The 20,186-nt window shown below is 38.3% G+C and overlaps 1 protein-coding gene across 1 annotated transcript in view; it reads right to left on the bottom strand.

The window, feature by feature from the left end:
• Positions 1-16,771: 16,771 nt before the first annotated feature.
• Positions 16,772-20,186, bottom strand: part of GRB14 (growth factor receptor bound protein 14) — a 53,919-nt gene continuing 50,504 nt past the window's right edge. The window contains exon 14 of the mRNA XM_071747498.1: positions 16,772-17,448. Coding sequence (XP_071603599.1) covers positions 17,302-17,448 — 147 coding nt within the window. The 3' untranslated portion in view covers positions 16,772-17,301. The remainder of the gene's footprint in view (positions 17,449-20,186) is intronic.

Here is a 20,186-nt window from a genome sequence, read left to right as displayed (position 1 = left end):
TAAAGATTAACATTGTAGGATATATTAGATAGATTGGCAAGAAAGAAGTCAATATTGTTCCTCAGAAAAAGTTCTCTTGTTCCCTGCTTTATAATCAAAGCCAACTGATTATACTGAAACAGCATTTAGGTTGCAAAGTCCACATTCAACAGGGAGGAAACACTACACCAAACAAGCACCGACAATTACATGGGTCCAATTTACTGTTCTGAGTTCAAATAAAGTTGTCTTCCTGAGAACAGCAATGTCACTGCATGTTTTCCCTTCTAATCCTCCAGTCAATACGTCTCAGCCATGCTCAAGATCAGTTCTCTTGCCTCGACCTTCCATCTCCTCTACCAACAGCCAAAAGGCAGGACAGCTGATGTTTGTCTGCTGTTGTATGGATCCAACTTCATTTGCGCTTGGACTAAGAGCAGCAGCACGGTGTATTAAATAAACTGAACAGATGGTAACATTCAGCTTTGGTATTCTTTTTTTATCCCAGTTTCTTCTATGCATCAGACTTGCTTGAAACATGTTGGTTATGCAAAACCTGAAAATGAGCTTTGCATTCTTCAAATGTATATACATCATCCAACCCAGTACTGTATCAGCAAATATATAAACAGATCAACCCCTAGCTGGTATTGCTATGAATCCTGAACTAGTAAATCCAGCTTGTTTAAATAAGTCATGCAGTGGCACTGCAGGTACTCCACTCTCTGCTGTGGGATATGAATTGGCCACAGAGAGAGGGATTTCCCACTCACAGAATTCTTTATCAGATTTCCCAAATTTACATTACATGTGAACATTAAATACACTGCATATTGGCTTCAACAACACTATTCTATGAATAAGAAGCATTTATACATAAATGTCTGAATGGAAGTTGTGAAATCACCTTCCACAGTTATAAGCATATCTATGCCATCCTTTGTGCAATGATTTTAAAAAAAAATATCTAAATTATACTTTTATTTCTAGTTTTCATTCTTTAAGATATTCAGGAAAGTACAATATACTTTTGAGCTTTATTTACATCCCCGAGATTCTAATTTGCTTTTTAAGTTTTTCTATGTTTAGTTCCCATACAGTTCCAAAAAAATGGTTCAATAGGTGAATTTGTTCACATTATCTCTTCCACAGCAAAAGTGCAAGTATGTTTTTAGCAGAGATGTAAATAAAAAAATGCCATCAAATTTTGGGTTTTGGGGGGCTTTTGCAAGGCCCTTCATGTAAGCAGAATGTTTGTGCTCTGTTCTCGGCATGTATGAAATGTGCACCATCTTTAGAAACACAGACAATCAAAAAGAGCCACTAGGGAAACAAAGTAATAACATTAGCTAATGCCACACAGTAATGTTTATTTAACAAATCTGTGTTGCATGCCTGACATTTCCCCTGGCATCAATTTATTTTGTTTTGCTTTTCTCTGTTTGCAGCACAAATGCATTTAAAATGTAAACTTACTTTACACCTACCAAAGTGTATACACAATATAATAAAAATATATACTTCTTTTTTAATATCTTATGGGAATACATACTGGAGATGTGCAGAAAGCCCAACAGCCAAAGTAAATGATCTAGATTATGGCAAATGTTCATTTTTAGCTTTCCCAATAGCTACTAAAACTACAATTGTCAGTGCACTGTACATCACTGCATTAGGTTATTTATAAAGTGCTACAATATGACAAAATGATGCTATCCATCAGGATCCAATCTTAACTGAAAGTGGCAGGGGAAGTGGAGTGGATGGAAAGATAACTTTGCAGTCCATTCAAACTGGCAGTTTGGAATAGTTACAAATGGCAATTTTCAGAAGTTTAATTTACTGGTCATTTGTAAAAATGTTCCTTGGAATCATTTGTGTACAAGTTAGAAAAAGTTTCTACTTTCAAGCTTCTCTGTAACCAAACTCTCTCACTCCACTTTCCTTCCAGACAAATATCAGACTCCTTCATGCCTCTCTTGCTTTCTTCATTGGAGTCCTAGATTTGACAGCCTTTTTGGGGTTAGTACCTTTCTTCACTTAGAAGGGAAGCCCAGACTTCTCCAAAAAAAGACACTTCAATATCCCTTTTCTTTGTTGTCCAGTAAATTCCTGATTTGCTCTCTCACTGGACTTTTCCAGAACACTGAAATCCCAAATTTTGTCTTCTTTCCCAATATATTAAAGCTATGGCAGACAACACCAAAAACAACATTGGCAAGACAACAGGCAGGAGGACACCATTTCTCATGGGATATTACCCATATGCTACTGCCACAGTAACTGAAATTAAAGCAATACATTAATTCAAAACTAAAGAAGTATCATTAAATCCAAAGTAATGATTGCATGTAATGGTTTGCCACAAGTTAGATACTGCCATGCCAAAATCATCAGCAGAATACTCAAGAGGGATCAGGAGAAAAAAAAAGTATTAAAAACTGTAAAGAAGAAAACCAAAACCAGTAACAGCAGCAAAAACTCAAAATATCCCATGACTTCATAAATCCAAATACATACAGAACTTTCACTCTAAGTGCACTAAAAGAAATCAGAGAGTTCAGAAAGGCACACAAAGAATCATCAGGAATACAGAAAATGTCTCAAAGGGAGAGTTCAGTTCTTCAACTGGTCGCTTTCCCAGCAAACAGGAGTTATCCCTTCAACTATAAAATAACAGTGAGGAAAAGGTGATGATGAGTCACCTGCTCACCACTTGTCACTTATAAACATCTGATAAACACATCAAGCAACATGCTTAAAAAACAAATTCTTCCACATAACAAGAAGTACAAGTCTGCCCAGGAGGCAGAAGACAAGAGTGTAAATAGGACTAAACAGAGCCAGAAGAAGTTCATGGTACAATAAAAAATAAGAAGAGACAAGATGCAGCATACTGCAAGGAAGCTATATACTTACAGAGTAGTTGCAGAAGGATGCCCAACATGGAGAGTCCCTCCATATAGCTCCTGTTTTACATTCCCTTTACCTGCATTTGCAGCTGACTGCTGGAAGGAAGATTCCATTGAGCTCACTAGACTTTAATTTGGAAACATTACCAAAATCCAGAAGGAATATCTCTCTAACCTACCCAGCATCTTGGGGATGAGGGGGAGAGAAATTCTTCCTCTCAAAGTAGATGTTCCTAGAGGCAAAAAGTACTCATCTTTTCAAGTTGTTTAATCCCATTTCTTCAATGCTAGATTTTGTCTTCTCCATCTCTCAGCCTGCATTTCCCCCTCTGACAATCATTAGCAGTGATCCAGATGCAAGAATTCAGGACAGGTTTCACAGGGAAGAGGATACACCAAAATTATTCCTTGATCCAAATAAAGTTATAGCTTTCAACTAATCTGCATGGGCATGTACCTCCAGTTACAAGCCAAAGTATTTGGGAATTGAAGAATGAAAGTAAGCTGACTGGAAAAGGAGGTTTAACAAGAAATGGTATGCATGTAGGCAGTTTTAACTAGACTATGAAATTAATACTGCAAGGCTTATGTTACACATTAAACTATCCTTAAGTACTGGATATAGAAGCTATTTTATAACATGGAATTCTTACTGCTATTGCTGCCATAGCAGAATCTGGGAGGATACACTAGGATATGCTGCCATATGGTCGTATTTGCTCAGTTGCCCAGCTCCATCTATTTTCTCCTCCAGTATAAGAACAGCTTGTGTTGTGCAAAAAAAAGAGCCCCCATTAGACAAAAAGGTATTCTTGTAGGTATAATGCATAATGTAAAAATGTGTAAGCCCAGATAAAAATATCACTGTTTACTTATTTGACTGACAACTCCTTTATCTGGCACAAAAACACTTGTGAATACTTACCCAAAGACAATGTGCCTTGCATTACAAAAAAGAATTTTAAAAAGTCTGTGTGACAATAGTCACATCTGAATGTCATTAGGTGCACTAATGGCACATTGATACATTTGATAAGCTGCTATTCACTGTTTGTATGCACACAGTATATAGGTTATATTTAAGAATATTTCATGTTGGGTATCAGTAGGATAACAGTTGAACAAGTTCTATGCAATTATTTTGAGTCTGCCATCTTAAAAACAGTTTAGCTAATAACCAATAAAAGGCAAACAATGAAAACCACACCTCTTTACCTGACCCTAGTGCATTCACACCAGCAAGATTCTTTTTCTTTCATCACTGTGATCAACACAATAAATAGGCAGGTAACTCAGTTATGAAGTGGAAGTCACCTTCAATGTCAGGCACCTAGTTCTATGTACTCTTTTCTACAGTTTCACATACTCTTGCTATCTCTTACATCTGCAGAAAACTATAATCTTAATCCACAATCTGATTGAAAAAAAAAACTGCAAATCTTACATAAGTAGGAATTTTAGTCACTATGTTTACTCGACATTCAGCTTCTTGATATAATGATATCATTCTCTCTTCTAAAACTGGGCAATCTAGAAGTGTTTATGTCAGACCAATGTGTTACAGTCTGTAGTCTATGCTGCTTTTCTTTTCTTCAGTGCAAGCAATGTTTATCCTCATATAGTATCACTCTAGTCCTTTCTCTGCCACAACTGTTTTTCCTAAACTGTTAGTTGACCTTATCTGGGTCTGTTATTGGCTCTGTCCCAAGTTAAATAACCCTGAAAGCTACAGGCAGGATTTCCTATTGGAAGACCATGGTGTAATTTTTATAGGATTTGGAAGTGTCAGCTGCAGAAAATGTGCCAAAGCCACTACTCCTTGAAGCCTCACTTCTTGGTTTCTTCTATGTGAACATCCCTATGCATATACGAATCCTTGAGTTTGTATGCCAAAGGTGTGGGGTTTTTAATATTATTCCTCACCTAAAAAAGACATATTTTTACATGCTCATATTGGGAGTTGTTTCCCTACCCTTGTTCATGTCAGGTATAACTGAAGCAGAAGTTTAATTCAACAGACAGGAAAGTATTAATTCCCAGGGACCAATATGGAACTGCTGCTGATACACTTGATCTAGTCAAGAAATTTACTCTTAATCCTCCTCTCACTACTCACAAATAACATACACGTATATTATCAGAGAGATGAAAATCTGTTCAAGACTATTAATTAGAAATAAAGTGCTTTGTACAAACAGATTTCCCTTTACCAGATGGTTTCCACTAATACTCACTAATAAAAAGCCTGTCTGAGGAGTTAATGTTCAGTTAGATTAGAAGAGGCCAGAAACAGCACAACCATGTCAGCAATTAATTTCATTAGAAAGATCCTGTGTCAGCTTTGTTCAGGAACTCTGTAGCTTTTATAGCTTCCTTTACTTTGTGCAGATTTAAATTGTGCAGTGTCACATACCTTGCAATCATTCTAAAGGAAACCTGAATTTTTTGGCTGTTAAGTGAAAGTCTCAAATGTAATCTTATCAATATACAGTTTAATACATACATGAATCCCTGAGAATTCACCTCATAGTTTCATCTCAGTCTTCCATTTCTTATCAAAGTAAACATACTATCTACCTATCAAAAGTTTTGAATCACTATACTATGACAGAGCTCAGTCAACATATCAAAATCTACGATAATTGCTGTTTCTATTGGCAAGGTACTGATTTGTCTCAAATTCCAAAGCTCGTAAAATTTTTGGCAACAGTTTAGAGTCTCCTGTTCCTTACTACATCACCACTCAGACAGGAAGTAAGAGGAATATATTTTCTATGAAAAGTATTTTAACTTTAGTTGGGAAAACACCACAGCACTGGCCACTTGTCAGAAGAGCTAATATAACATACATATTAAACATGAAACGCAGCCCCTTCCCAAGCAAATCTATTTGCTAAAAGTGACAATATCCATGTAATCAGATTGCACATACACATTGTGCGTACGAGCAGTAGACACAAAAATACCTGCCTATTAAAAACATAAATAGGAACACCCCTCCTTACTCCTCCCCCCTACAATTAAAAAAAAAAAATAATCAAACTTTGTTTCTCATTGCCCAAGAACCACTTCCAATCCAAGGTCATGTCCCTTGCTTAGCTCCTCTCAGCCATTTGATGACTTCTTGCCATCTTACCACATCCTTTGTGGTGGAATTTCTCATTGCTAATCTTCACTTAAAATTGTTCCAGCTTCTGAATACCATTTTATCTCTATCCCCACAGAGCAAGTGAGTTGTTCCTTCTTAGTCCCACAGTGATAAGAAAACAAGCCTGAGGGCATGACTGTTTTGGGTTTTGGTTTTTTTTCTGGTATTTTTCATCCAAAGGCAGAATACTCAAGTCCCTTTGTACCAATTACACTTCTCCAAACTGGGTTAATATTAAGTTTCTACTTTCCTGAAACCAGTTTAAATGTATATGTACCTTGAACATACTCAGAGAAATGTACTGAAAGAAGAAGTTGTCAGAGATCCTCTGGTGCTCACTATGAAGACTTCATGTGTCCAGATGCAGTATGAACAGAACACGAGAACCTCTTCACCAAGACTAGTGCTTGAGCCCAGAGATTTAAACTTGCACCACTACTCCCAGGAATCAGAGTTTCTTTGCAAGAATATTGTACAGAGGTACAGTCTATAGACAGGTCATTTTGTTTCTTTAAAAAAAATAAAAGAATAGCATTATTGAGCTTGTTTGACACCTCGAGTCATTATGTAACATGTGCATTTTTAAAAATAATCATCTGTTTTATGAAGTTCGTGACATAATGAAAGATTCTTTAAAGTATTTTTTAAACTGTCCCAGTTATGTATGTGAAAAGAAACTATAAAAATCAGAATGAAAGAACAATTCTTAAATTAGTACAAGGGCAGAGCAACAGCTTTTTTCAAAAATGGCTTTTACACTGAACATGTTTGCAGTTTTCAAATTTATGGGTGTAGCTGTCAACATGTATATTCACTTTTAGACTATCGTCCTGGCTTAATGAGGTCTCCTGGAACGATTTCTTTTTATTAAAAGTTAACATGCTTACATATCTGGTTTCCACCTTTCTACTATTTTTTTCCCCCCCGTTATAAATATCTACTCTACTCTTCAGCAGAGAGATCACAGCAAAGTTTACTTCAAAACTTTACAGTGCAGTCAACTACTTCAACACTGCAAAGTCAGCCAGCTTCCAACTGAAACTTTCCAGTAACAATTATTACCACTAACCGTATCTTCAGCAAAAGTAGTCCAAGACACAAAAAAGTCACAACTACATGCAATTAGCAAATGGTGCCACATTACTAAATAAGACTTCTTAGCATCTTCATCTTTGGTCAAGCCTCATAGTTGCAGCACTTACTATGCATCTACCTTGCTTTCTGTCTCACCATCTCTTGACTTGTCTCCGGTTTATGCTGCTGTTTCTATTAGGCTGAGTATGAAAGAATTAATGCCAGAAGAAACAGACATACTCCTCAGAAAAAAAACTTCCTCTGCAACTGTATGATACCAAGTGATGAGCTGAGAGTTACTCAGTAAAAACACTGGTGGTTCACAAGCTTAGAATTGCCTCACGAGACTGCAGGCAACAGAATTGATGACAGTTTTCAAATTCATACAAATCTCTGCAAGACTGCCTCACAATTATAGGTCAAACAGATTAAAATTCCCCTCTCACCACTAGCTGCTAAAGTAGTTCTTCTCTAACTTCTTCCCTTCCATTTCATCTTCCCTTTCACTCACTTTTCTACTTTTTAGTATTTTGCAGGGCTGAAACTGCCACAGCCTAGTTGGCTAAACGGCCATAGATTTCTTGCTTTTACTTGAAGCTCATTTCTTCCAGCCTCATCATGGTTCTGTTTTTCAGTAGCTCTCCATTAGTTTCATTTTTCTTCTCTTGAGCTACCAAAACCCAATCTTGATATGATATAAAGGGAAACCACTACACTATAAAGATGTTCAGCTCGATTTTCTTATCTGTAAAGTGCAGAATAGTAGGAATTCTCTACCATAATATTCTCTAACATCTGCATAACACCAAAAGCATTTTTCTCCTACTTTTACAACTTTGCAAGTATCCTGAACAGTACATGTGCATTAATCCGCTTAGTGCTATTTTTTTTAGCACTAGATTCAGCAGTTGTAGATCAAGCAGCAATGCTGCTTTCAGATTACATCAAAAAAACTTACTAAAAGAACTGAAAACCAACAATATTATTCATATAGCAAACAGGTCATTTTCCTCAATTATATAGAACAAATCTAGAAAGATAAATAACTGACCAAAAATATTTCAAAGAGAAAGAATAATTTATGTAAGAACTAAAAAGATAATCTAGCTATAATGACAAACAGAGGGAAGTTGAAAGGCTAGAGAAGGTCAATAGTTAATGTTATTGCAACTCCTTGGATCAACATGATGGCAAAAGCATATTCATTCTTGCCTGTGTTTCTAAATTCATGCTGAGTGTATGGCCTTATTTCAAGTGGAAGTAGTAGCAGAAGTGGAACACACACTCCTGCAGACAAAAGAGCATTTCACTTCATCACAGAACAACCTAGAATTCATTACTTGCAAACTCCTATAATATTAAGCAAAGGGGTAACACAGTTCAGATCCACTACTTTGCCACAGGGAGGCCCTTTTAAGGGCCACCTGTACTATTGATACTTCAAGTTAGTGTGTTAGTTTTATTTGTAGCAGAGGAATAGAAACAATTGCATCATTCCCATAATGCTTTTTAGTTCCAAACTCTACAGTGCTAAGGAATAAGTAACTTTTTCTTAAAGTATCTATACAGATTACAATTTCACAAAACCAATGCCACCAATCAAATATAGATTCTTACTCCAAAACCTCTCCTGTAAATGCATCTTTGTGGTTTTGGTTGGGTTTTTTTAAATAGATTTTTATGCATCTTTTTTTCTTAAGCCTGCAATACAGGGTAAGTGCAAATAGCATTATCAAAGTCCAAGTACTATAGGGGAAAAAAAGAGTCTTAATTTTTAGTTCAACTTTGCAGACTGCTCTTCATTTAACTCAAAAATAGAGATGGATATTACTCAGTCACAGTGAACCGAGTGACCACAGTTCATCATTAAGTATCAGCTACAATTTCCACTTCAGCACCAACTGAAGTACTTTGTAAATTTCCACAAGCCCTTCAAGCTATTTTTGATGCCTTTGACTCTGATCCTGCCAACACTTAAAAACAGTTACTTAAGCATATTGAAATCTATGGCATTGTGCACAGCAATCACATCATTACAGAAATGAGAATGTCATTAATTGTTCAGTATAGAAGCAAACACTTTCAGACTTGATGTGTACTGGTTAGTTAAAAAAAAAAAAAAAAAAAAAAAAAATCACTCCAATAGCACATCTATTGTTGTTTCAAGTGTTAGTATCTCTTAAAATTCCTTTCTTACCCTTCCACCCTCCTACACACATCACCTCCCATACATTCATCTTAAATGTCTAAAAATAACTAACTATGCATATGGTCTGAGCACCACAGCCCTATACCATGTAGCTGGGGAGAAAGTATTTTAGTTTGAATAGCTGACCTCGCATCCATCATCAGAAGATATTTTTCCATGAGTTATTTCCCAGAACTTAAACATTTAGCACAGGCTGCAGACTTGACAATTACAGAGTTCTACACAATTTAACAGAAAAAGTTTCTTTTGGTTAAAAATACACCATAACAAGCTACAAATAAACAAACAAGCACTCCCAACCTGTAAAAACATGCATTTTTTCTCTCCCATCTGCATCCCCCTGGCATTATAAAAAGATTTGAAACTATAAATTTTCTTTCCCTTAGTTTAAGTATTTTTCGTAGTGTTAGAAAAATTTTGTTCACAATCTTAACTTATGATCCCACTTGGCATCAGCCTACTATTCAGGATTGCAAGACAAAGCATTCATTCTTCTATTTGGCTTCAGCCTTAAGGAATAAAGCAGGAAGCACCTCATTCACATCCTCTGTTTTGGTTTTTTTGTTGTTTTTTTTTTTCCTACCACCTTGCTCACCCTAGATAATGCTCTTTTCCCAAGTAGGTAGATGGTGTAACAGAGGGTAAGCTAAAACACATTTATGAAAAGTGCCGTTTCAACTTTGCTCAGAGAAAGAAGAAAGCAAGAACAGTTAAGTTGTACGTATGAGCCAATCCATCTCCTAAAGAACTAGAGAAATGCTTTCAGGATCATGCTCTGCTAAGGAAGTTCTTAGTTCACAGTCTAATTTGACACCATCAAAGAAGCATACTTACTATTACAGATAAAGAACTAGTATCTTTACTTGGATTTCTACTCAGCATGATTCTAGCCTTAAAAGTTCATTGGTGATGGCAATAAAATCACCTTCCTTGGGTTGCCTACTATAACCAGGACTACAAATATTCACTGCACTTCACCTAAGCAAAGCCTAGAGAACACTACATAAAGCTCAGCCTTTGAAAATAAAGAGGCTCTAACTTATAAATTGAACAGAAAATAAAGGACCCCCACTACAGGTACACAACAGCCTTCCCTCACACTTTCCCCTCCCCACCCAAAACCCCTGGTCTTAAAAAAAATATACAATTTCACTCACTCTTCATGCTGAATTCAACTCACTCCCTTCTCCACGCACACACTTACTAATCCAACCCTGAACACACATACTTATTAAGGGTAACTCATTAATTCTGACGATCTCCAGCTGGTGGGGCTCATCAGCCTCACCTGAGGGGTGACGACTCTTTTTCCAGGTGGCAAGGAGCACAGCAGCACCTCAGCAACAGAGGTGCTTGTACCCCCCAGTGTACAGGAGAAGCTGGGGCCAGCACTCACCTTCTTTCCAGCTTTGTCCACAGCAGCTCACTCCCATGTGGTGCCTGGGGCCATCAGTGTGGTGTTCAGAGGCACTGAGCCCAGCAGGCCAGAGGCAGAGCTGGAAGAGAAGGAGAGAAGTGAGTTTCCAGTCTTCTTGCTGCCGCACGCAGCGCCTGAGGGGACTGCCCCCTCCTACCCTACCTGCCCCGCCGCTCACTACTGCAGAGGCTGCAGCACACAGCTCACCCCCAAGCTTCTCCCACACCTCCAGGCTGTTCCAGGTCCCAGTGCAAAGCCAGTTCATAGAATCATAGAAAGTTAGGGGTTGGAAGGGACCTTGAAAGATCATATGGTTCCAACCGCCCGTGCCAGAGCAGGAGACTCCACAACCTCCCCGGGCAGCCTGTTCCAGTGCTCTGTCACCCTCACACTGAAAAAATTCTTCCTGATATTTATACAGAACCGCCTATGCTCCAGTTTATTGCCCCTTGTCCTATTGTTAATCACCTCTGAGAAAAGCTTGACTCTGTCCTCCTGTCACTCACCCTTTACATAAACACTAATGAGGCTGCTCCTCATTCTCCTCCAAATTGGAGAGACTCAGCTCCCTCAGTCTTTCCTCTCTTTTCATCTCCCTTCATCATCTTGGTAGCTCTGTGCTCAACTCTTTCAAGCAGTTCTCTGTCTTTCTGGAACTGAGGGGCCCAGAACTGGACACAATATTCCAGATGTGGCCTCACCAGGGCAGAGTAGAGGGGGAAGAGAACCTCTTTTGACCTCTCTACTAACCACCCCCCCTTCTAATGCACCCCAGGATTCCATTGGCCTCCTTGGCTGCAAGAACACATTTCTGTCTCATGGTCATCCTTCCATCCACCAGCATGCCCAGGTCCCTTTCCCCTGTGCTCAGTCCCCAACCTATACTGGTACCTGATGTTGTTCCTACCCAGATGCAAGACTCTACACTTGCCCTTGTTGTAATTCATCAAATTTCTCTCAGCCCAACTCTTCAGTCTATCTAGGTCCCTCTGAATGACAGCACATCCTTCTGGGGTGTCAGCCACTCTTCCCAGTTTTGTGTCATCAGCAAACTTGCTGATAGTACACTCTATTCCCTCATCCAGGTCTTGTCACCTCCTGTACCCTCTAACAGAGGCCTTACAAAACATGACACATCTTGTGTGCCCACACACGAGCAGGTGCCAGAAGCTGTGTGGTTTCTGCCAGCCACACGAGCTGCCTTTGCTGTCCAGGCCACTTGCTTCTCTAAGGAATGTAGAAAGCAAGCAGCCATACCCTGGGGCCACCTCTCTTCTCCACCTACTCCCTTAACAGGCAATACAGGCAATAAAGTAATTTTATTTTCTTTTCCCCATGGGAGGGGAGGACAGGCCCCTCTCTTCCAGAGCCAGCCCTGCAGGTTCAACAGCACAGAGATGCTCCAGCTCCTCCTAGGCTCCTGAAGGTCCCATCTGCTTCTCCTCTTTCCCCCCCCAAATCTTCCACACTCCTGCCTTGGGCACAGCTGTGAGGGCACAGGTTCTTCTCACCACCCACCTCACATGCATGCTCACCAACTCAAAAAACTGGTGTGGGCATAGCCCCTCTTTTGGAAACTTCTGGGCACGCTCCAGGGCAGCTCCCCAGTGGCACTAATGCACCTGAGCAGTTCTCACAAAAACCCTGGGATTACTTGCACACGTAAAATCCAGTACAAGCTGTTGAAAAAACATCTTGATATGGTTTAGTTTTTAACCATAAAGTTTAAAGGAATCATCTGTATTATCAGCATGAATCACATAAAGTTCTGTTTTGAAAATATGACTCATAAGTGGATACAGTTTTCCCAAATTGCTTAAAAGATTAATAAAATAATCAACTTAGCAGAGGTGCAAAAAAACCACAAACTATTCCTGTAAGGAAAGCACTTTATTGCCTATACGTGTCAATGAGCTGTTTTAATACTCAGGTTCACTGCCTCCTCTGCATTTAATCTCTTCTCTTTTATGTCCTACTCTGATTTTTTTTTTAAGAGACTTTCAGGCTTTTTTAAAATTAATTATACAAATCATTAGTATTAAAAAGGTAATATAATGGTTTCAAGAACAAGCTTCACAGACTATCTGCATATTTAATCATTTCTGCTAATAAATTTTTAATCACTCATTGAGTTCAGGTTCTTGTCTTGAAGCTTAACTTGATAACAAACCTAGCAACTGGTAGAACTAATTGGTACAGAGTGAGTGAATAATTTATAAGAGGAAAAAGCACTGGGTGTTCTGGAGGTGTGCAGAGACCTCAAGTCACAGATAATTCTGTGAGGAAGCAGGAAAACAGCAGCTGATTACAGGAATTTCATGATACACTGCTGACATCCAGAGGCCAACAGTCAATACTGTTCACATATGTGAACCAGCCTGTAAAGCACACTGTAAAGCCAGATTCATTAAGTTTTAAATATTCATGCATTTCATTAAAGTTAACATTAATTGCACTATCATACACATTGATTATGCATAGACCATAAGTGTTTAACCTCTGAAAGCTTGCAAGTATATTCAAGTAATGGGTTATATCCCATCTTCGATGATTTCAGTGAAAGCTTCAGCTATGAAGTTGAAATTAGACACGTAACACATTACAGTGCTGAGGAACAGGAGTTTGAAATGTCAGAACAGTAGCAAAAAATTATTTTACTAACCAAATAGAAACACTGATGTAAGCTGTAAGTTTCCCAAACTAAAGTAATAAAGGTAACAAAAATTATGTACAAGATTTGGTACTGACCTGCTAGATTGATTTGCAAGCTACATCTATAACACAAGTTTAAGCAATTAAATCTAATTGGTGTCTGAGTGGCTTCTTTTAGGCTAAGATTACTAGCTTTAAATAATGTAACAACAACAACAACAAAATAGTTCTTTTGAAATGAGCTGATTTATGTCTTAAACTAGATACCCAAGCCCACTTACACTACAGAAATAATTCAACCCCCCGGGAAGCACAAAATGCTACAATTCTTAAACCAGGATGTAACAGACAACATCTGACAGAAATTCAATTATCCTTGAAAGATCCTACTTGTAGTAAGTTACATGCATAATCCTCTTTTATTTAATGGGTTAAAGCTCTCTTTTAAAACATTTAGTTTGATGAACTGAAGACTTTTTATATGTCAAAAAATTCATTAAGTGACTTAGTAAGATTGCTAAGTAAAACTCAGAAGTTAAAAAACGTCATTTAATACTGCCCATGCAACCTTAATTCTGGATGTGCATGTATATGCATTATGAAACACCAGTGAATTAACTTTTAATCTCCTTTGAGCCAAACAGATTTTAAGATTGGAAACTAAGGCACATAGGGCATGCCAACAAATACAATGCTGAGCTTTAGTGCAATCTCTGAACGAGCTCGAGCTTGCAGAGCATACCCCCACAGGACTAATTACCCCAGACAGAAAGATGGGCTAGTAACAGCCATTTGGCTTCTAGCACCTATGCATGGCAAGCCTAGCTCTCTGTTCCCAACACTTACAGAACAGTATCTTATATCTGAAGAAAGTATAACATACTTTAAACCTGTGTGCATTGGCACTGATTTTCCATCAAGAAGGCTGTAGATTCTGACCTCCACAAAGCAAAGGTAAAAATGTCACTTCTGTATGTAATTTAAAAAAGCCCCTGCAAGCAATACCAGTTTCAATTATAATTTTGGTAAGGATCAGTTCTTAAATCCGTTACGAGGTTGATGCAAAATTTTGTAGAGAAGCAAACCTTCGGAGGCAGACAGACTGGCATATCCAAAACAGCACTGATTTCTGCCTGAGCTGTTAACAGCTCCTGATAAGCCAATTGTCTTTGTGAACGTGGGCACCAAGAGGTGTAGTATTCCTAATTAGAAGCCAGTTAACACACTGAAATTCTCTTTAAACAGCATTGCCTACAACCGCAAAGATTTTCATGGTCAGATATCCTGGGTGGTACCATAAAAAAACCCTGCCATTTTTTTGACAAGCAAATGCTGGTTCCTCGCCAGGTTCCTGCAAGTCATGTATCAACCACCTGAACCACTTAGCATCTTTAAAAGTAGTCTGAGATATCAAATACATTTGCTTTGTTTGTTTTAGGTATTTTTTTGGGTCTGATTTTTGGTTTTACACATTAGGGCTACCTCCTTCATACTTCTTCCTTCATTAATATTTAAACAATGAGGTAGCATGTGAAGTTACTTAAACACTAAATTAGGTTTTATTACTGATTTGGATTTCATGGCAGTCACAACCAACCATGCAGCTCAGGAAAGTTATGCACATTTGTAAAAAAAAACAAAAAAGAAGACTTTCGTATTCTCAGCAAGAACTCAGATTTTAATTGAGACCTGCCAAAATGCAGGAGATAACACTTTGCAGAGTGAGAATCCTTTGAATATTTGCCAGATCAAAACTTTCAATGTCCGAAGTACACATTCATTAAGCAATACTTCACTTTTTGATGTTGAGGTTTTGGGTAATTTTCAATTTAAAAATGAAAAAGCAAGCACAGATTCTTAGTGGATGATATCTCTCCACCACATGACATAAAAGCCCACATTCTCCTTTTTTTTTCCTGACAGACCCAAAGGTCCTCATTCACCAAACTGTTATCTTCTCTACCAAGCACGCTAACAAATACATAAATAACAAATACATAAATAACAAATTACAGCAGAGCTTTACTGGTCCAAGTAGAAATGGAAGTAGAGGAGAAGATGCAAAGGAGAATGTTTCTCCTTTTTCTACACCAACCTCTGAAATAATACTAGGCCTGAAAAGTAATCACATTATGAAACTGTATCTGAATAGGTTTTAATTAAAATAGTATTTTTGTAATTATGATCTGAAATTATGCTTGAGGTTTAAGAGTTAAATTTATTAGACTGTGAAGAGTTTTACAAGGCATTCCTAATGTAATGAGCTTAGACACCACATATGCTGCATCTTTGGTACATGTTGTGAAGAGTTGCTTTTTTAATGAGCTTTAAAAACTGTATTTGCATACCAGAGGAAAAGGTCAGCGATGTGTGGATCAAGTCAGTAAATTAAGTATCACAGTATTATGTTATTATGATTACCTTTCACAGACACAAAATAACAAAACCATAGGCTTTCTCCATTTATATGAACTGGTTGGCTGGTGCACACTGGTGCTGCTGTGCCCCAGGTCCCTTGCCATCTCTTGCCCAGGCATCCTTCACCTTCTCTCCCCACCAGCTCCGAGAGGAGAACAGCTGTGATGTCTTCCAGTCAGAGAATCAAATCACACAGAGAAATGAGAGGCAAATTCAGTGTGATGGCCCACCTCTAAGCACTGCCTTGTACTCCAGCCTTTACCCTGTATAAAGATACCCAAGGCTACATCCTGAACCCTCATACAAGATCAAACCTATCGGACAGCCAAGACTCAGGACAGGGTTGTCTCTTTCAATCCAAGCCCCACTCTTGTCTTTGTTCAAGCAGCAATATCATCTCTCTTTAAAAAACACAGATACCAAAAGTATTTCTAAAACTATGGTCCCAAATTTAACTCAGGCTATTGTAACAGTTCTTTCCAGTTGGAATGTTAAGGTGCGTGGTAATACACAAAGACTGGCTGACTGGTAGCTGTACTGAAATTTTCATTCTGTGGTAAATAATAAAACACGCTAGGAACTGACTGCAAATACACTCTCATGAGGTTTTCAGCAAACAGTTCACTGGATGTACCTTTATTTGTAAGTATTGTAAATATTTTTTAATATTGTGAACTTGTTCATATTATAACATTACCTTTATTTTTTAGGGGCAATTAAAATTGACTTCCTCCTCAGCTCTGCAACAATCCGCAGTACTTAATAGGTATCCGTCTCTCTCTGTGTTAGAGACTGGAGATATACACCAAACAATGTTAGGCACTACATGACATTTCACGTATGTTTATACACATCACATTCAAGTGACACTCCAGCTCTGCATAAAGATGCAGATTTAGTCATTAGAAGAAAAAAATCCTTAAAAATATTACAACAGTAATAGTACAAGTCAATGCAACTCATCAGTTATAAGTAGTTTTAATGATTTTTCACTTCTTGTATATGATAGTCCTCAAAGTGGCATTCAAAAATATAGTGCAAAATATTTATTCATTTTATTTACAAATAAAATGTGCAGTTCAACTTATCCTCACCACAGTAAATATTATTATTCTATGTGATGAACAGAAGTTATGAGAAACATTCAGTGACAGAAAGTTCATTTAAACTTAACAACTAAGAACTTTCTTTCAGTCATATTTTGTAGAAGTTACACAACATTAGTTTTTAAAAAAATGTTCTCAGTTGAAAAAAAACCAAAGTCCAAGACAACACTAAAGAATTACAAAGGAAAGAGTGTTTTTTTAAAAAAAGTAACATTAATTTTTCTGTGACAATCACAATGCAAAGTTTTTATCGATATAGAATATAAATTTTTTTGCAGCTAAGCCACAGAATCTTTACAATGCTATGTTTTTTTCATACAAATTGCCTCTAGGGAAAAGTATTCTGCTATCTTCATTTCCCTCTGATGAAACAACAGATGCTTTGGTTAAAGAGCAATTCGTGCACAGTAGTGTTTTAACTTGCAAGGCAGAACTCCTTTGTTAAGTTGGTAGAATTCCACTAGCTGGATGAGATCAGTAAATCTCGTATGGCCATCATCAAGGGTAAAGAATAGCTTCCCATCATCTTCCAACTGTAAAAATGGAAAAACATGATAGAATAAAATCTTTGTTGCGATGGTATTTCTTCCTCGTTGAAATACTTGTTTGAGAAGTCTTCTTGCAGATCAAGAGATTCATAATCTTATGACCGCTGAGAGAAGGAAAAATACAGTGACCATACACATCAAGATAAAAAATAAACAGTAAAATATTGTATTATTTAACTTCCCCTTTAAGTTAGATGCATGCCTAGGAGGACAGAACAGGAATATTCTCTCTGCACTATTATGCCTTTGGATTGGAATGATAGTTGTAGTTAATACCAGCAGGGAGTTCTTAAAGATACAAGAAACTGCCAAGTTTCAACTTAATCAGGGATTTCAACCTCTGCTCCATTCATGTTCTGTGTAACTGTTGTATTTTGCATCATGTATTTTATAAGGTGCAGTAAGGCTATACACAAGTACCCTGGATGGTACTTGCTAAACAAAAAACTGCCCACCACAAAGGTAACATCTTGATGTAGTGATATATTCTTTGTTGTAGGAGAAAGAACTGCTGCAGCTCCAAATGCATGTATTAACATAGATATGGGAAAGAAAGAAGAAAATGCCAAATGTACCTTTGAAGATTAATCTTGACTTGCTTAAAAATTCAGAATCAGTATTTCCCTATTCCAGGCTACTGAACATCAGCTCTTGCCCAATTTTTATCACACTGCTAACTTACATTGCTTTCTCAATTTATATCCTCTACTGGTGATATGTCCAGTATCAAGAAGCTTCAGAGCAATTGTGACTAATTACTATTAATGTAGATAGAGGGCAAAAAAACTATTTAAACTATTTTTAAAAGGAAGGGGGCAAAATGATACTTTACAAGTTTAAGAGTAGTGAACAGAAGATCCTGAAGGAGGGTTAGGATAGAGCAGGAAATGCTGTGCCAGGAGAAAATGTAACTACCCTACTTGACTGCAGAAAATGGAGGAGAGATAATAGGCTCTCGTACCTGTTACTAGGATTTCTTATCTGATGCAGCTGTTGAACTGCTTATGACTCTTGGTTATTCTACCCCTTTCTACCATGTCTGGAAATAGCTGCAATTTCTCTCTTCTCAGACTTCGGTCAACTCAAGTCAAACAATGTCAGTTCCAAACAGGAATTGCCAATGTGTGAATGTGCAAATTCTTGTGCTGCAGCCAAGAAGCTGAAAATGGATTATTATCCATTGGACTTCCCTTAGACATGCAATTTTCCTGCCACCACACTGAAAACAAGAAGAGTTGACAATTCAGATGCCTGTTGATCAGAATTTATTTTCAGCTTATTTTTCCCTCTCCAAGATAATTCCAAACCTTGAAGTGAATACCAAGGCAGGTGGCCTATTATAAAGCAATAAATATTTTCACAGAATCACAAAATGGAAGGGACCTCTGGAGATCATCTAGTCACACCCCCTTGCCAAAGAAGGATCCCTGAGACCAGATTACACAGGAACACAGCATGCAGGTTTTGAATGGCTCCAGAGGTGAAGACTCCACAAACTCTGGGCATTTTGTTCCAATGCTCTGTTACCCTCAAAGTAAAGAAGAATTTTCGTATATTCCAGTTAAATCTCCTGTGTGTCAGTTTGACACCATTACTCCATGTTCTGTCACTGGACACCACACAGAAGAGTCTGGCCCCATCCTCCTGACATGTGACCTGTAGATATTTATAAACATCAATGAGATCCCCCCTCAGCCTCCTTTTCTCTAAGCTAAACAGCCCGAGCTCTCTCAGCCTTTCCTCGCAGGGGAGATGTTCCAGTCCCTAGATCATCTTAGTCGCCCTGTGCAGGACTCTCTCCAGTAGCTTCTTGTCCCTCTTGAACTAGGGAGCCCAAAACTGCACAAAATAAATACTCCAGGAAGGGCCTCACTAGGGCAGACTAGAGGGGGAGGATAACTTGCCTCAACCTGCTGGCCAGTCATCTTAATGCATCCCAGGATGGCCATGAGGGCACGTGGCTGTCCACCATGACTCCCAGGTCTTTCTCCCCAGAGCTGCTTTCCAGTAAGTAGGTCAGTCCCTAAACCTGCATTCATGCATGGGGCTGTCCTTTCCCAGATGTTCTACCCCTTTCCACACTGAACTTCATAAGGTTTCTCCCCATCCAGCTCTCCATCCTGTCCAGGTCCCACTGGATGGCAGCACAGCCTTCTGGAATATCAGCCACCCCTCCCACCTTGTAGCATCAGCAAATTAGCTAAGGATACAGTCTAATCCTTCCTGCAGGTCACTGATTAATATATTGGACAAGACTGGGCCCAGTACTGACCCCTGAGGGATACCACTACTCACAGGCCTCCAGATGGACTCAGCCCCACTGACCGCAACTCTCTGGTCTCTGTTCCTAATCCTGCCATCGTCCAATGGATGTTTTTTGTGAGGATGTCATGGGAGACAGCTTTACTTTATTTTTGTAAAGTAAAAACTAGTATCAAAGTTACACTGTCCAGGAACCTAACATCTTCTGCAAGCTAAGAAGGCTTTTATGAGAGACCACGTGTTAGAAAAAGTCTCAAAAACCACGTATTGATTCTTCTTCCTTCACATGGACTAATTTCAGGATAGAGTACACTCAAGATAACTTCTATCAGCTCAACATAGTAAAGCTGAAAAAAACATTTAAACTTTCACGTCCTCCAGTATAAACAATATATATAAATGTACCCCAACATTTTTCTTTTCAACTTTTTACAACAAATTCCCTGCCTCCCACCTGCAAT

The sequence above is a fragment of the Heliangelus exortis genome, chromosome 6 (genome assembly GCF_036169615.1).
Source record: "Heliangelus exortis chromosome 6, bHelExo1.hap1, whole genome shotgun sequence".
NCBI lineage: Eukaryota > Metazoa > Chordata > Aves > Apodiformes > Trochilidae > Heliangelus > Heliangelus exortis.
Note: the sequence above shows the minus strand (reverse complement) of the source record. Positions and strands in the feature narration are given on the sequence as shown.